The sequence below is a fragment of the Camelus bactrianus genome, chromosome 7 (assembly GCF_048773025.1).
Source record: "Camelus bactrianus isolate YW-2024 breed Bactrian camel chromosome 7, ASM4877302v1, whole genome shotgun sequence".
Classification (NCBI taxonomy): domain Eukaryota; kingdom Metazoa; phylum Chordata; class Mammalia; order Artiodactyla; family Camelidae; genus Camelus; species Camelus bactrianus.
Window position 1 is genome coordinate 73,828,396 of NC_133545.1, and position 16,058 is coordinate 73,844,453.

General features: G+C 31.7%; 1 protein-coding gene across 15 annotated transcripts in view; it reads right to left on the reverse strand.

Annotated features, from left to right (window-relative positions):
• The window catches only part of PHTF2 (putative homeodomain transcription factor 2), a 175,812-nt gene that overhangs the window by 69,441 nt on the left and 90,313 nt on the right, over window positions 1-16,058 (reverse strand). For all 15 annotated transcript variants that reach the window (XM_074367579.1, XM_074367580.1, XM_074367590.1 and 12 more), the window contains 7 exons: window positions 12,822-12,950; window positions 11,058-11,330; window positions 10,695-10,826; window positions 8,454-8,540; window positions 3,548-3,703; window positions 2,581-2,676; window positions 396-521 (listed from right to left, as the gene is read on the reverse strand). In XM_074367579.1, coding sequence (XP_074223680.1) covers window positions 396-521; window positions 2,581-2,676; window positions 3,548-3,703; window positions 8,454-8,540; window positions 10,695-10,826; window positions 11,058-11,330; window positions 12,822-12,950 — 999 coding nt within the window. The remainder of the gene's footprint in view (window positions 1-395; window positions 522-2,580; window positions 2,677-3,547; window positions 3,704-8,453; window positions 8,541-10,694; window positions 10,827-11,057; window positions 11,331-12,821; window positions 12,951-16,058) is intronic.

The following is a 16,058-nucleotide window of genomic DNA, read 5'->3' on the forward strand; positions in this document are numbered from 1 at the left end:
TTCACTAACAGCATTGCACATGTTGGAAGATGTATGTATTGCTATATACATAAATAATATAACTTTGATCGAAACCAGAAATAGGGCTCTTTTTTATCACCTAAATTAGATTCAGATTATATATGAGTAAAAATAAATTCCTCACTTATCCTACACAGGAATTCTACTTGTAATGAATATTGTTCCAAATTAGAAGTTCCATCAGTATTATAAACCAAGAATATTTATCCTTCTTTGAAATTAAATGTGAAATTATTTTCACTAACTATATACAACATAATCAAAATGACTCCATTACTGTGCATGTGAAATCTCAAAAGAGTGCCCAGGGTGAAATAAATGTTACAAAAATGTAATAGTGCACTAAAAAATAAAAAATACCTACAAGCTCTTACCTTTAAATTAAATCCAAGCAAGTCACTGATAACACCAGAAACAGCTGACAGGATGACAACCTGGGTGATGTTATAAAGCAGTGGATTCATTGTAAGCCCATACAATCTAAAGGGACTGTCCAATTCCTAGCAGAGAGAAAAAAACCATGAGCCCAGATTCACTAAGAACTATCAGTTAAACTAATTCAGGGCAACATGCAATGAGGATTTTTTAAAACTCTGTTTCAAAAAACAGTTACAAATCATGACAGTTTTAGAAAGAATAAACTTGGTTAAACTTGAAATAAGCAAATAACACTTTAAGGTTTTTTAGTAGAAAGTGACTTCCTTTGAAAGAACTCTGTAACCTAAATTTGTTAACTCCAGTTTCTATTCCAAATGAATGACAAGGACTGGTCTAGCAGCTACAAGGTTAGAGAACATTTTTTTAGTATAAGAATAGGAAGCGAAAGAGGACGATATCTTTTTGCAGAATTAGAAATTTAACTAGCTGAATTTTCTGCCAATATTAATACACATATAAAAATGCCCCTTTGAAACAATTTTCAAATACAAAGATTCATTAATTAATTGATTGAAACATTTAAAGTTCTATAATATGCCAGGCTCTGTGCTAGGCTCTAGGAAATGAAGTTTCAGTCCCTGTGCTGAAGGACCTCGCAATCTAATAGACGTGCCAACAAACAATTCAACCATAAAAGTCTCACAAAAAAGGTATGTATAAAAGGCAGTGGGCCATTCAGGAAGGTGCTCCTGAAACTAAGTGGGTGGAGGAGAGAAGGTATCCCCTAAGACACACGAGAACATGGCACCTTTGAATTGCTACAGGTTACTCAGCACTGCTAGAGCCCAAGTGCAAAGGAAGAAGTACTCTGAATTTGTAAAACTGGCTACTTAGGTAAGGGCCATTCTTTAGGCAGATTTTGTCAACAGGCTAGCACTAAAGGAATTTAATTGGGGGTATAGTATATCAGATGTACATATGAAAAAGATTTAAAAGCAACAAGACCAGAAGGAAGAATGCCTTAAGACTTCAGTGTATCAAAAGCTCAAGTAAGAGAAGATGGGGTGCCTTAGAGCAAAATCGATAGGAAAGAGGGGATGAACTGAAAGATATTTGAGGGTCTGAGTCAATGGGCCTGAGAATCTCTTGGCTATGAAGAGTAAGAGAGAAGGAGCAATCTGCATTAAGTCCCAGGTTTCAACTAAAAGACTATGTATAATCAAAAAGGATCACACTAGTGTGCTTTGTATTTTAACTATTTTTGTTTCTCTCTACTTTGCAACTGAAGCTGCTCACAAGTCTCATCTTTCTAGCCTTCTCCTGTCTAGCACAGTGCCTATACTCTGAAGATTCTCAATATTTATGTATCAAAAACCTCACCTAGGTAGGTTTCTGAATCCTTTCAATGCCTACCTAATATGCTATGAGGTGCAGTCTATATACATTTAGTTCAATACATTTCAGTCAATACATTTTAGTTCACTGAAGAATTAACCATAACATTGAGACACAACTAATTTCATACTATTGTATGAACACTTTTAAATAATTCTCAGAAATACGTTCAGTTGGATATAGAAACTGAGATTAAAAAAATTTTTTTTTCCTTTTAAGAAAAGCATTACTAACACTGCAAAGCAGTGATAAAAATATTTTATTAAATTACCTCCAAAGAGTTATTATTATGAGATCAGACATACTAAAATTATATTCTTTTTGTTACCAACAATGCTTTGAAAATTTAAATATTTATTGGTGATATGTATTTATTATAATGATTATATATTACTACTTCTTAAGCTTCAGATCAAGCAGAAGACTACTCTGAGAAATGAAAAAAATTTTCCAAAATAACATCAAATCTTTTTTGAAATCTACTTTAAGTTCTAGGACACAAAAATTTCCAAAGATACCAACCTCTACAATACTCTAAACATTTATGAAAAGTCTTAAATTTTCAAAAGTGATTAAAATTTCAAAATGAAACAATTTGGCTTACTTTGATTAGTTTTTCAATGAGAAATAAAATGTAAATTACACAACTGTGCTCAAATATAATTTGGAAACAAACTTGGTTATTCATGAAAACCAAATATAAAGTAGGATCTACAAACAAAAAACTAAGACATAACATCAGAACAGCATATTCTACATTATGCCCACTTTCAATTCCATTTTTACCTTCAGCAGTTTAGTAGCCAGTTTTAAAACATTATTCACTAGTGTCAGTTCCTCTTTTTTGTTAGGTTTCTTCTCCATTTTCAAGTAGAGGTTTATCTTTTATTAAAAAAAAAAGTAAACAAATATACTTTATATTATAACAATTTTTAAAAGGAACTGAAAGATATTCACTAAAATATTAATGGTAGTTCTCTGGTTATTACTGGTGATTTTAATATTCTTCATATTTAATTGTATATTCCAAATTTCTTATAATAAACTTATTTTATAAAAAGAAAATAACTGTTTTTAAAATTTTTCAAAAGTAATTAAAAGCTGAAAGAAGAAAGGAACACTGATGTCACTATGTAAAAGTTGAAACACTTTAGTTCCAGAGTCAAACCAATCCAGACGATAAATAATAACTGTAGTAAAGTGAATCAACTGGTTTGTGTGCTGCTCTCCCCTTTCCCTTTGAGTTGGTTTGAGAGGGTTACAATTTTTAAAAATCAAACTATTCCTGACAAAACACTCAGCAAGTTCACTGGCAATAAGTTTGTTTGAATGATTCCTATGAAATGGTAAGGAAAATATTTAAACAAAACCATACAAAATAAAGTTAACCATCAAAATTATGCTTTATCCTTTCTATTGAATAAAAATTTATGCTTATTCAAATATGGCTCTGCCACACTGCAAGGCAAACATAGCTCATTAATGGTTTAAAAATCCATCATTTCTACAAATGGTACTTCCTTCTTGTCAAATGAAAATGGGACATAAAAACAGTAGATTAGATTTGAAGTCTGTCTCAAGGCAGAAACACTGAAGAAAGGCTTCTGCCCTATCAAATTTCAAGTTTTGCTCTATAACACAAATGGTCTTAGTAACACAAGTTCCTGAAAAACTTGAAATAAATGAAAACATTTTAGTTTAATGTATAGATTATAGGCATCAATTTATAACATTAATAAACATGCATTCTCACCTGTTCAGTAAGTAATATCGAGGTATTGCTATATTTTTTACTTGTTTCTGATCCAAGGGTAACAAATCTTAGGAGAAAAAGTGTTAACGAGATGCACCAGATTACCAGTTCCCAATTGTAGTGACAATCAAGGAAGATCTCATGTACATGAAGCAACTAAAGTATATGAAAAAGGCAATATGAAGAAGTAATGTGATTCAAACAATTTCTTTTTAAAAGAAAATAACATTTTACTTCCTACAAATTGACCATGGATATAGAATTACATTTTTTAAATATCCACATTTATTAGAAAATATTTCAAGCACATTAAAAAGTACAGAGTATAATGTAATGAAACCCATGGGGCCTCTACCCACTTTTGTCAAATCTTAATATTTTGCAATATTCTTTCAGATTTTTGAAAAATAAAAAAGATTTCGTTGAATCCCTCTTAAACTTTTCCTTAATCACTCTTCCCCTTCTTCCCCACCACCTCTGTAAGAGTAACAAATTTTGCATTTATAGTTTAGCTATATATGTTAAAACCATGTTATTTTATATATATTTTAGAATTTATATAAATGCTATCACATTGCCCATATCATTCTTCAATTTTTATTTCAATGGACTTTGTTTTCAAAGTTAATCCACTTATCCATGATACACTAAGCTCAAATTCATTCATTCTAAATCCTATAAGGTATTACAGTAAAAGAATATACCAGTTAACATTTATTAATACTCTACCAATTAATACTTCTTTAGTTGCCAATTTTCCTTATTACAAACAATGCTGCAATAAGTATTCTCTTAGGCATCTCCTTATGCACACATGTAAGACTTTCTCAAGGAGTTAAAATTTAGGAGTAAAACTGCTGAGTCCTTGGATATTCACATATTCAATTTTAGGAGATACTACAAATTTATCCCTGAAACAATCTATGCTCTCAGTAGTGTAACAGAGTTCACTCTGCCCTCATTTCAGTGCACACTTGGTATTATCCAACTTCCTAACACCTGCAAATATGATGGATGTAAATTGCTCTCTTATTGTTTTAATTTCACTTTTCCTGATTACTTATGGAGGATGAATACGCTTCATATGCTTGCTGGTCACTGGGTTTCCTCTTTTGTAAATTACCTTTTATATTCTATATTCACTTTTTTCTGTTAGATTGTCTTGTTTTTCTAACTGATTTGTAGAAATTATTTATATATTTTGAATAACAAAATTATTTAAGTCATATATTGACAATATCTCTTCCCAGACTCTGTTTTGTCATTTATGGTGTCTTTTGTAGTACTTATAATTTTTAGGGAGGGGTAGGGGGAAGAAGATTATATGAGAGACTGAATATATTAGGCAAAATTCTAAAATATTTTCTGTCTGGCCCTTTACAGAGGAAGTCTGCTGATCTCTGGGTATAGGAACAAAATTGATTCTTTTAGGCTGATATTATACACATTTCTGTTGATCTTGATCTTCTAAAAATATATCATATTTTTAATAATTTGTAAAGTTACCTGGATGTTCTACATAGACAATCATATACTCTAAGATTTTATTTTTTCCTTTCCAATCTTTATACAATTTTTTTTCCTGTCTTGATGAAAATGCTAACTGCAAGATAGAGAGGGAATGTGTCTTATTCCTGGTTTTCAAGTAAATATCCCCAAGATAATAAATATCATATGTACAATGTTTACTCCAATTTTTGAAAGATATACTTTTATCAGATTAAGAACAATACTTTCTAGCCATTGTATTACATATGAACCTCCACTGAAATTTACTAATTTGTTTTCTGTATCTATTGAAATGATTAGAGATTTTTCTCCTCCTTTAAATCAACTAAAAGAGTTCAAAACTAGATTTATGGATTTCCTAACTTGAAAATCTTTTTATCCCAGGGACAGACTATCTTTATCATGGCATATTTATTGTCATTAGATTGCTGGCTAGGAAAAAACGTCCTAGTGTTCTACATCTAAGTTAATAAGGGAAATTAGCTCATTGCTTCCTATTTTCATACTCTCTCTCTGGTATTGGTATCAAGGTTATATTAAACACAAAATGAGTTTCAGGAATATTCCCTCTTTTTCTATTGTCTAGATCTTTTCTGTAGGATTAGGATTACCTGTTTATTTGAACATTTGGCAACATTCATCTGTAAAATCCCATGGGTCTAGAGGATTTTTGTTGGCAGTAGATTTTTAAACTACTGAATCAATACTGCTTTATCATTACAGTTCTTAGCAGGTTTCCAGTTACTTTTTGAGTCAGTTTAAATCAATAAATTATGCAGTTTAAATCAATAAATTATGCATTTCTACAAAACCACCCACTCAAGCTTTCAACTTAAATGACATAAAGCAACTTATACGAGTATTCTTTAAAAAAAGTCTCAACTGTTCCAGTAGTTAAGAGTTTAATACTGTGCTTTTTCTTTTTTAAATGTTATTTACAAGTATGTTTTGAAATTTCCAAGTGTATGTTTTTTTGTTGCTGTCATTTGTTTTTACTTTAACTGCATACAGCCAGTGGTCTGTACGGTTATCAGCTGAGAATCACTTTGTCACCCACTACATAGAAAAGTTTTATAAACTGTCCTTATGCCTGAAAAGAATAAGTACTGTCCAAATATAGAACAAAATTTTAACTATCTTGTTTAGATACATATCTTCATATTTTTTTCTGTTTAATCTATCAATTACTGAAAGAAATGTGTTGAAACCTCCCAATGTGGTATTTTGTCAATTTCTTACTACAGTGATACTGATTTTGGCTGTATATAAATATGTTTGAAGTTATACGATTATATGCATACAAGTTTAGAATTATTAGATCTTCTTGATGAATTCTTCTTTTACTTTTTGTCAAGTTTCTCTTTATCCCCAATAATGTTTCTTGGACTACAGTCTATTTCATCTGATATTAACATAAGTTCACCAGCTTTCTTTTGGCTAATATTTACCTACAATATACGTTTCTATTCTTTTACATTCAAATATTATGTTCCATGTGTCTTTTGTTGATAATAATAGATAGATTTTATGTTCAGAGGAGACAGAACTACTACAGGATGTACTTCAGGAACATGGAAATTAAACCCCAAATAAAAGACTAATGCAATAAGGAATTGTGAGTAAAGAAATCAATCTTTTTCATTTTGGTTGCTTTTAAGATTTTTCTCTTTGTTTTTGGTGTTCTACAATTTCTCTATAATGTGTCTAACTGTAGATTTATTTTTATTGCTTCTTCTTATTCTTGTTGTGCCTCCTAAACCTGAAAATTAATGTCTTTCATCAATTCAGAAAAACTTAGCCATTTTCTCTCTACATATTTCTCTCCCTCTTCTTTCCATCTGAAATTTCTGTTAGATATATGTTGGATCCCCCATTTGTCTCAATCTCCTTTTCATATTTCCATCTCATCATCTCTGTTCTATATTCCAGTTAATTTCTTCCATCTCCCAGTTTACTAATTATCTTTAGCTGTCTTCAGTCTGCTATTTATTGTTTATTGTGTTTTTAATGTCAGTGATTGTATTTTTCACTTCTATGAAGTGATGTTTGGCTCTTTTGAAATCTGTTTTTTCATATTATTATTTATGCTAAAGGCATCATTTTAAACAAGCTTATCTTACAGTTTCTATCTCATCAGATCTTAAGTAGCTGGAGATGTACTCCTGCTATGTGTTGATCTGTTGATTCATTTGTGTTGGATTGTTTTTTTCGCATGTTAAACTTGAAAGGGGCTTTATCTGTGGAAATCCTATGAGGCCTAGGGTTGAAGTCACATTCACATCCCCCAGAACAGTCTTGGTTTTGGTTCCTCCAGGTATCCAGGAGTCTAGGATCACTTTTTATATTAACTTCTTGACATAGGGGTTACAGGACAAGATCTGTAATGTACCTTTGAACTCTGAACCTGTAATAAGGGCAGACCTACAGTCACATATTCTTAGGAGAGACCTTCCCTGCCTCCCTGCCAGAATCCAGGCAGAATCAGACATGCTTCCTTATTGTCTTTCTGTGCTGTTGATTTGACTGTTTTTCTTATTTCATCTTTTCACTGAGACTCTAGGCCCTTGAGGATTCTGGCCTTACGGTGTATGTTAAGGAGGTTTGGCAGGTTCAGACCTCATCTTCTGTCCTCACATGGGCATAAAATCTCAAGTCTCTTGGGTACTAAGACTACCAACGTACCTCATGTCCTTATCCTAGGGCTGCCATAGCATTAACACATATACTTAATTGCTCTGTTTTTCAGTTTTATCTTCATTTTTGACCCCTTACTATCTTTTATAAACTCAGACATACATGTAGTATGTATATTAAAAAGCTCCTATTTGTACTAAAAGGCTGGGGTTTTTTATTTCCCCAGCATTATATGATGTTTTAAAAGCAGAAAATTTTTCAGGTAATCTAGTGTGTCTATTACTTAAAATGGAAATTTACATTTTATAGCACAGGATATACTTTTGAGTTTCCTGACTGATCTTGGTCAATGAAAATTCTTTTTCAGAGCACAAGACAGTCAAGTCACAGTGACAATTCAGATATAAAAGAACTAATATTAAATGTGAATAAAGCAGAGATTCATGGAAAATAGTCTGAAACAATTTCATAACTCTAGTCATTTATGAGTTGGTTTTGGGAAATAAAGCAGGTGAATTGTAGGCACAAACTAATTATTATATGTTCAATCAATAGACATCTGAGAGTAAGTGAGCCACTGTTTGACAGCAATGAATAAGATGCATGTATTTATTCTACTAAAAAAAATAAACTGTAAAAAGTCAATTTCAAAACTTGTGTAACTACGCTTACTTATATTATTTGTTTATTATTAGAAAGCCTTCTGAGGCTGAATATTTATAGATCTGATTATGTAATTTCTACACAGAACAAGTTAACTCACCTGGGCACAACAGATAAATACAACTGAGATAGTCAACAAGAAAGCAGATGAAACTATTACATCAACTGATCGCTGAGGACCTCGACGCTGTGGGGAAAAAAGGAAAACACTTAAATATATTTACTGATTAGCAGCTAATTCCATGCTTTCAATTAAGGTATTAACCCATCACTGCACACTGATTATAACTTATAACACTGAAAATATACCTAATTTGTAAGATGAATTTTAAATTGTTATTTCCTGAGGATTTGCAACACTGAAAATGGTGAATATATAGCATAGAATTCTTAGGATTACTTAAAAATATTCCATTTTGTCAAACACTAATCATTTATTCAACATGTTTCTTGAGCACCTTGAGGCACTGCTAGGTGCTGGAAATATAGCAAAGAACAAAATAGACATGGATGCTGTCTTCACAGGAACTCATAAGGAGCCAGACTTCAAGCGCATAGTGATAGACATATATGATAAGTTGTCATGAGTGCTACAAAGGAAAGGTATAGAATGTTTTGAGAAAATTGGTAGGGAGTTTGGTGTAAATATCACTTCCTTAGGGAGATCTTCCCAGGACCACACTCCTAACTCCCAGACTGTACCAAGCTAAGGTGCAGGGGCATAATGGTACATGGTAGTGTTGTTGGCAGAATGAACAGTATGTGGAAGAGCATAAAACAGAAGATTATAGTGCATTCAAAGAGCAGAAGCAGTGTAGTGGGGCTGGAATGTAGGGAGAAAAGTGTTTCAAAATGAGACAAGAGGGACAGGCTATTTGCAGGAACTGGGTCACAAAAGGCATTATAAGTCCTGTAAAGACTTTGGTTCTTCATTCTAAGAGCAATGGGGAACCTTCAAAAAGTTTTAAGAATTATGATCAAATCTACAGTTTTAAAAGATTTCTGGTGGCAAACTGAAGAAAATATTAGGAGGAAACAGGAATACTGGGAGGCCAATTAAGAGGCAACTGCAGTAGTCCAATACAGAAGGTGACTGGTGGCTGCAATTAGGGTGGTGGAAATGGAAACAAAGAGAAGTAAATGGATTCAAGATATATTTTGGAAGCAGAAAGGGTGGGAATTGGTGATAAACTGGATGTTGGAAATGCAAGACAGGGAAGTCAGTACCCAGGATAATTCCTAGGTCTGGGGTTACATGTTTCCCTCACTGAAGTATAAGCTCCTAAGGGTAGGGACTTTCATCTCATCAATAGCGAATAGCACATGGTTAACATTAAATAAATGTTTACTGAAAAAAATAATCAATGCATAAAAGAATGCAATACCTACTTGAGGTTGATAGTGAGGGGAAATTTTGGGTGGCTCCTCACTAAGCCATGTAACAAAGATCATATCCATCCTTCCAGAGGTGTCACAGTGAGAAAAAATAACCTACTCCAATTTGTAGCACATCCCAATGGAGAGTAAGTTAGTTGAATTTAACAAGTTAAATAAATAAACAAAATGATGACTTTTTAAAGTGAAAGCATTGATAAATAGTGCTAATTGTTTCTACTTCTTTCCTTGTTATTTCAAAATAAAAAGCATTAAAGATTTAAATATGTCAGAGAATAGTTGGCCTTTAGGTCAACTTTATTAAGACATGATTACTCCACACATAATGAAATTCACTGCTAATGCAACAAAGAAGTAATTCTCAGAAGTATTTTCCTAAAACTCATTCAGATGTTTCCCATTTCCCTGCTGAGTTTTTATATCTTAATTCAATAATTAGGAAAGTTATTTAAAAAGCTTAAAGGAAAAGAATGGCATGAAAAGGATGGCTTAGAATTGCAAGCTAATATTTCCAAGTAGTAATAGGCCACTTCAGTGAAGCAACTCACTGACATGTTTTAAAAATTCTTTTTTTAAAGCAGTGGGCTCCCTCTGCTGGCTTGTGATAACCATTCTAGGTAGAAACAAAATCATTCATAATCTAGCTTTTGAATGAGTAGAAGTTGGCGAAATTTATGAACAAAGATAAATTTAAGACAATCTGATCTTGAATCATCTACCTAAATGCATTTAAGCCTTTTAGACTTCAAGTGTTTTACTGTAAAGAATCAGGTAAAGATTTTAAATTTCTGCATATGGATCAAAAAGAACACCAAGCATGGCCACATAGCACCATATGAGTACAAATGTAAATGTAATATATACATCTAGACATACATACATACTGACAAAGAAACTATGAGAGGAAGCCAGCACATTAAGAGTACTTTTATCACTACCATTCTACCTTAAGATAGGACCGGAGAGAGAGCCACATTTTTATATTCTGTACTTTCTTCAATCGGAAATGGGGAACCTCAGATTTTCGAGCCCTCCTTGCCGATGTTAAATGTCCAAAGAGTTTTGCAAAAAGTAATCGCTAAAAAAGATTAAGATTAAAAATTAATTTCCAAGCAGATTACCACATAAAAACAAAAATCAACAAAACATGGATTATTAAAATTTTATTTGGTTAAGTATTATAAAAACAAAACAGGAAAATAATTAGCAGGTCAGAGTGATTTAATGAAATACTAAAATACTTCTGGAATATTTTGAATATAATGAAAGGATAAAATACTCTCTATTTGGAAGTCTACGTTATACCCACCTGTTTATAAGTTCTTTCTGCTACACAGAGCAAAAAAAAGAAAATCCAAACAAGAGACACACGAACCACAAAACTTATTATAACCATAGAAAGAACTAGGATATCTTCATTAGAACCAAACGCAATTATAGAAAGTTCTGAAGCAGAATGTGCTGTGAGTTGTTCCAAGTCTGTAGCTTGGGAGAGTCGGAAAACAAATGGAGTTAAACCCAGGATTAGAGAGATTGCATTTCCAAAAATCTGGTATCCTATTCCCGGTATGTGGCTGTTTACCTTTATAGAGAGAGGGAAAAAGAGAAAAAAAAATTACACAAATTTTATCCACAATAAAATGAGTTCCTATTAAGCATTATTTTATTTGTAGCAATATGAAATCCTCTTGTTAAAATACATTAGTTTTAGTTCATGAATGATGAAATCTAAATTTACTCAAAGTTTGAGAGCCTATTTTACATAAAATGTTAAGTGATTATTTTTTCAATTTTTAAAACCTGTTCATTATCAGACCTCTAATTCACTAAGCAAATGCAAAAGGATTCACTAACTTCGTCTTATCGGGATCTTGAAAAAATACTCTATGTATCTCATTATTTAAAAGCTAAAAATATTCACAAACACCGCAATATTAAAAAGAATGAGGAGATCTCATACCCACTTAAAATCAGCTAAAGAAAAAAATCTAGAATTATACTTATTTGATAAATTTGTCATTTGTGTTTTTCCTCAAAGAGTTCAATATACAAATGGGTATCTCCTTAAACTCTAACATCATTTTAAAAGAGAGAATATGCTAGAAAGGGACAAATTTAAAAAGAGAGGAAAAAAGGGTGGGGGAATTATTTTTTTAAAAAAAGGAAACGGAAATTAAATAATAGGGAAATATAAGATTGGTAGGATGGAAGGGATCTTAAATATCTAACTAACTTTTTATCATCATATTATATATACATTATGTAAAAATCTGCTAGTTCACAGATAGTTAAAGTATGGACCATCAATCAGATCCAAGTCTTTAGAGATTCCTTGTCAGTAGCTTTTCATTGCTCACACTGAAATATGTAACAGGAAGCAGATCAATTTCTAAAACTAGTTATTTTAATTCCTGTCCTATGTAAAGTGTGCACAAACAATTCTAGCCCAACACCACACAGGGCTTTTAGAACTGCAAACTAAATCATGCCTAGTTGTCCAGAGGAATCAGGTAAAACTTTAAAAGTAGTAATGATCTCATAAAAGAAATAATTTAATAGAAATATTGAAATTAAAATCTGTAGTATTTGTACTCTGTTACTTCAAATTACTCAAGATTTTTACCACTAGCTGCATTACTTCTATATATTTAAGTAGGCAAGCATCAATACCAATTTTCTATAATGTTTTGGGTAGTAATAAATAAATGAATGATACAGAAATGATACAGAAAAGTTAAGTTTTCATTTATATATATCTAGCAACACCTGTATATACCTAACAGCTCCTGAATTTGATCTACTGAAAGCAAAAGAAAGAATAACATAAAAGTAGAAAAATTTAGATTGTATCACCTACTCTTAATTAGAAGAATGAAAAACACAAAAAGATCAGAGTGGTCTGGTGACAAATCAGTGTTTAAATCACAGATGGAGCCAAACACAAGTAACTTTTTTTTTTCTGGTTGAAGAAATGAGGTGAGTGGGTTATAAATATAACATCCCCAGTAATCGTTTCATATATTAATAATCACTGTCTTATCCTTGAACTAAAGATTAAAATTTAAAAACCCACCCTGTTCATTATCATTCCACTGATTTCAAGTACAGACATGTCCGCTTTCTTGCAGTCATTACCTTCCCATACGATAGCACTTATTTTTTCTAATCCCGGGTGGGGACTATGGAGCCAGGGCAAATGACTCTATAAAAAATAAATAGAAATTGGTGAATGTATTAATTGCATTTTATAAAACATGTATGTGTGTATGTATCTCTATATACACAGACACAATTTTATCTACACTAAAAAGTAGAAATTGATAGATGCATTTATATTTTATAAATAGAACATATGTATGTACCTATGCGTAGTCAGATCATGCACAATGTCAATGACACTAAAAATTCTATCTTAAAATTAGCATACACTGAACAAGTAACATAATTACAGTTACAAAAACAAGTTAAGAACTTTCTATTACATATATTAGGCAATCTATTGTTCAAATATACTCTAAAATGCATCAGCAAAAGCACTTAGTAGTCTGTCCGCCTACGTAACTAATACACTAGTGTTCAAAGACAAATGGACATCAAATTCGTATGTTTATATTACCAATTGTCCAATTTATGATCATTCAATACAAAAGAATATGACAGCTGAGATTTGAACCTCTTTGAAAGATTAAACAGTAATGCAGTCTCATTCTGAAAAAAGATACACACCTACCCTTAATATTTGATTTAGTTACTTTTCTGATTTTTAATCTATCCTTTCTCCAAAGGTTCGATTTAACTTTTTTTTTCCTCTGAAAGCAAATATTGCAAGCTGAAGCACACAGAACTAGAAGTACTTTCACAATAGAATAAGGTATATCTTGAGGTTTCAAGAAATAGAAAAAGGTAAAAAGAAAAACTGAAAGCTTTAATACAAATAATCTGATATGTAAGGTCGTTTGGGGTTTTTTTGTTTGTTTTTTTGAGATCTATAATTAAAGGAATATAACTTCAAAACAGGATAGTCGTGGGTTAAATATAGCAGTAAAATTAATAAAACACTAATTTTTATATTAACAGATATTGATAAAAGTAACAGTAAAAGATTAGCCCCAGAGAGGGATAAATTTGTTTGTTTACATTACAGTATTTCTAACTTATTTTTATAACACACTTCATTAAAATAACTTCTATGAACAGAAGAATCTACTTTAGAATATTCTTTGGAGGACAAAAATGTGTTTAAAATATGGTAAAGAAGTTTCTGTAAACTGAGGAATATAATATTTTCCTCTAGGGGGAATAAAGCTGCATTGATTCATTTCAATTAAAGGTACAAAATAATAATACAATATATAAGAAAACAGATATGAGAAATCTTCATTCTGATCTCATACATTAATTTTCTTTATGTAAGACTATATATTCTCTTTATTATAAACAGAGTAAAACCTAATTAATAATTACATAGGCAAACCATAATGCCAGTAGTCATGGTACTGGCAAAACCCTTTCACATTTAGTTATTTGACTATGAAGAAGTTTCCCCTAAAACTTTATCTTTTCCAAAGATTTAGTAGTTTAATATACATTAACCTTCATGGTATGTATTTCACTACTGGAGAGCCTTAAGAGCTATGAGATACTAGTTATTAATTATCCACTTACTTCCTTATGATGTTTTATAATTTATCCCCAAACAAAATATTCTAGTTTGGGCTAGAAATAATTTGCACCAAAATATGCATCAAACTTTCCCTAGAAATTTAACAATTATGAAACACAGTGCAACTAAAAAGTTAGGATCAAGTATGAGCAGCTGAATGGAAAAAGTGTTAAGCCTGAAAGGCAACAGATTTCAACCACTGATACACAGACTGGTTTTTTTGGTTTTTCTTTTTCTTTTTTCTTTTTTAAACTCTCAGTCTATACCAGTGAATTACATGATGCAAGGCACACCACCACCAAGAATGTCCATCTACAGACAGAAATAGGAAATCAAACAGTTCTCTACTCTCCTTTTAAAAGTACTCATTTTGCCCAGGTAACTTCCCAGTTACTCTAACCAGCATTTGATAGCATTTCCCTATTTCTAGAAAGCCAAAAGGCAACAGAGTAAAGAGCAACTAGAAAATGGAGAATTTGAAGAGTTAGTTAAAAGATACAGGTATCTGCATGTGTGAATGTGTCTGTCAAATGTACTCTGAAAAACTATCTTGTTGAAACATGTATGGCCTATGATGTATGGAGAAGAACATAACATAAAACACTTTTTAAAAGGCTCAGGGAAAACAACAGAGCAAGAAATTCCATTTTATAATTTTATCACACATGTTCTTCTTAGTTGTTTTTCAAACTAAAATTTGGAACTTTTTCAATGGTTGTGCTTTATCCTCATCAAAATCTTAACTGCTTTGCCCCTTGTTCATTCAAAACTGCCTGAAAACCTCAACACTTAAGTAGTGGCATGTTTTATTTCAAATAAATTAACCACGACAATTGCCTTACTGGAGTTTCCACCTGTGGGAACTGTAGCCACTAAAATATGGCTTTACCAACTGAAAATGAATTTCACTTGAATGTGGCTTTATATTTTATTATATACTAAGCCATGACTACAGGAGAAAATTTTTCTCCTTTAGAAATGTTTCAATAACTATTTACAAAGAAAATAAAACAAAAGTATAAATTTGGTGACATCCTGACTACTGCACACTGATTCAAATATTCAGTGTTTCTTTATGAGGGATTTTTTTCAGTCTTCATGGTACACAGAAAAGGGTCCTCCAAATCTAAAACAGATATTGCTCAGCAGTTTTTTGTTAAAGGGAGCTAATATCCATTACACAACTATTAGTAAAACTGAAAACATGAGCTTATTTTCAGAAGTCTCAGAACACGAAATGTATGCAAAAAAGTCTTTACATTGGCAAAACCAATGTAAGCTTAGTATACTATAATTAAATACCCAGAGTAGAACATTAAAAAAAAATTTATCTTATCAAAAAAGGAGCAGGGTGGTGTAACAAGATTTAGGACCAATTTATTATAAAGAGCATTCATCAGAACAATTTTTTAAATCACTTAAAATAGGCCTAATTGGCATGTTTTGAAAAAAAATTTTTTTTTCATTCATTCACTCAACTAGTACCTATTATATGCCTACTATGTACCAGGAACTGATACAACAGGGAGCAAAAGGATACATAATCCCTGCCTCTGCACCACTTACAGTGTTGCTGGGAAAATAGCTCACAGGCATTTTCCTAAACCTCAGTTCTAGTTATTATCCTCACTGGCTTACATGAAGATG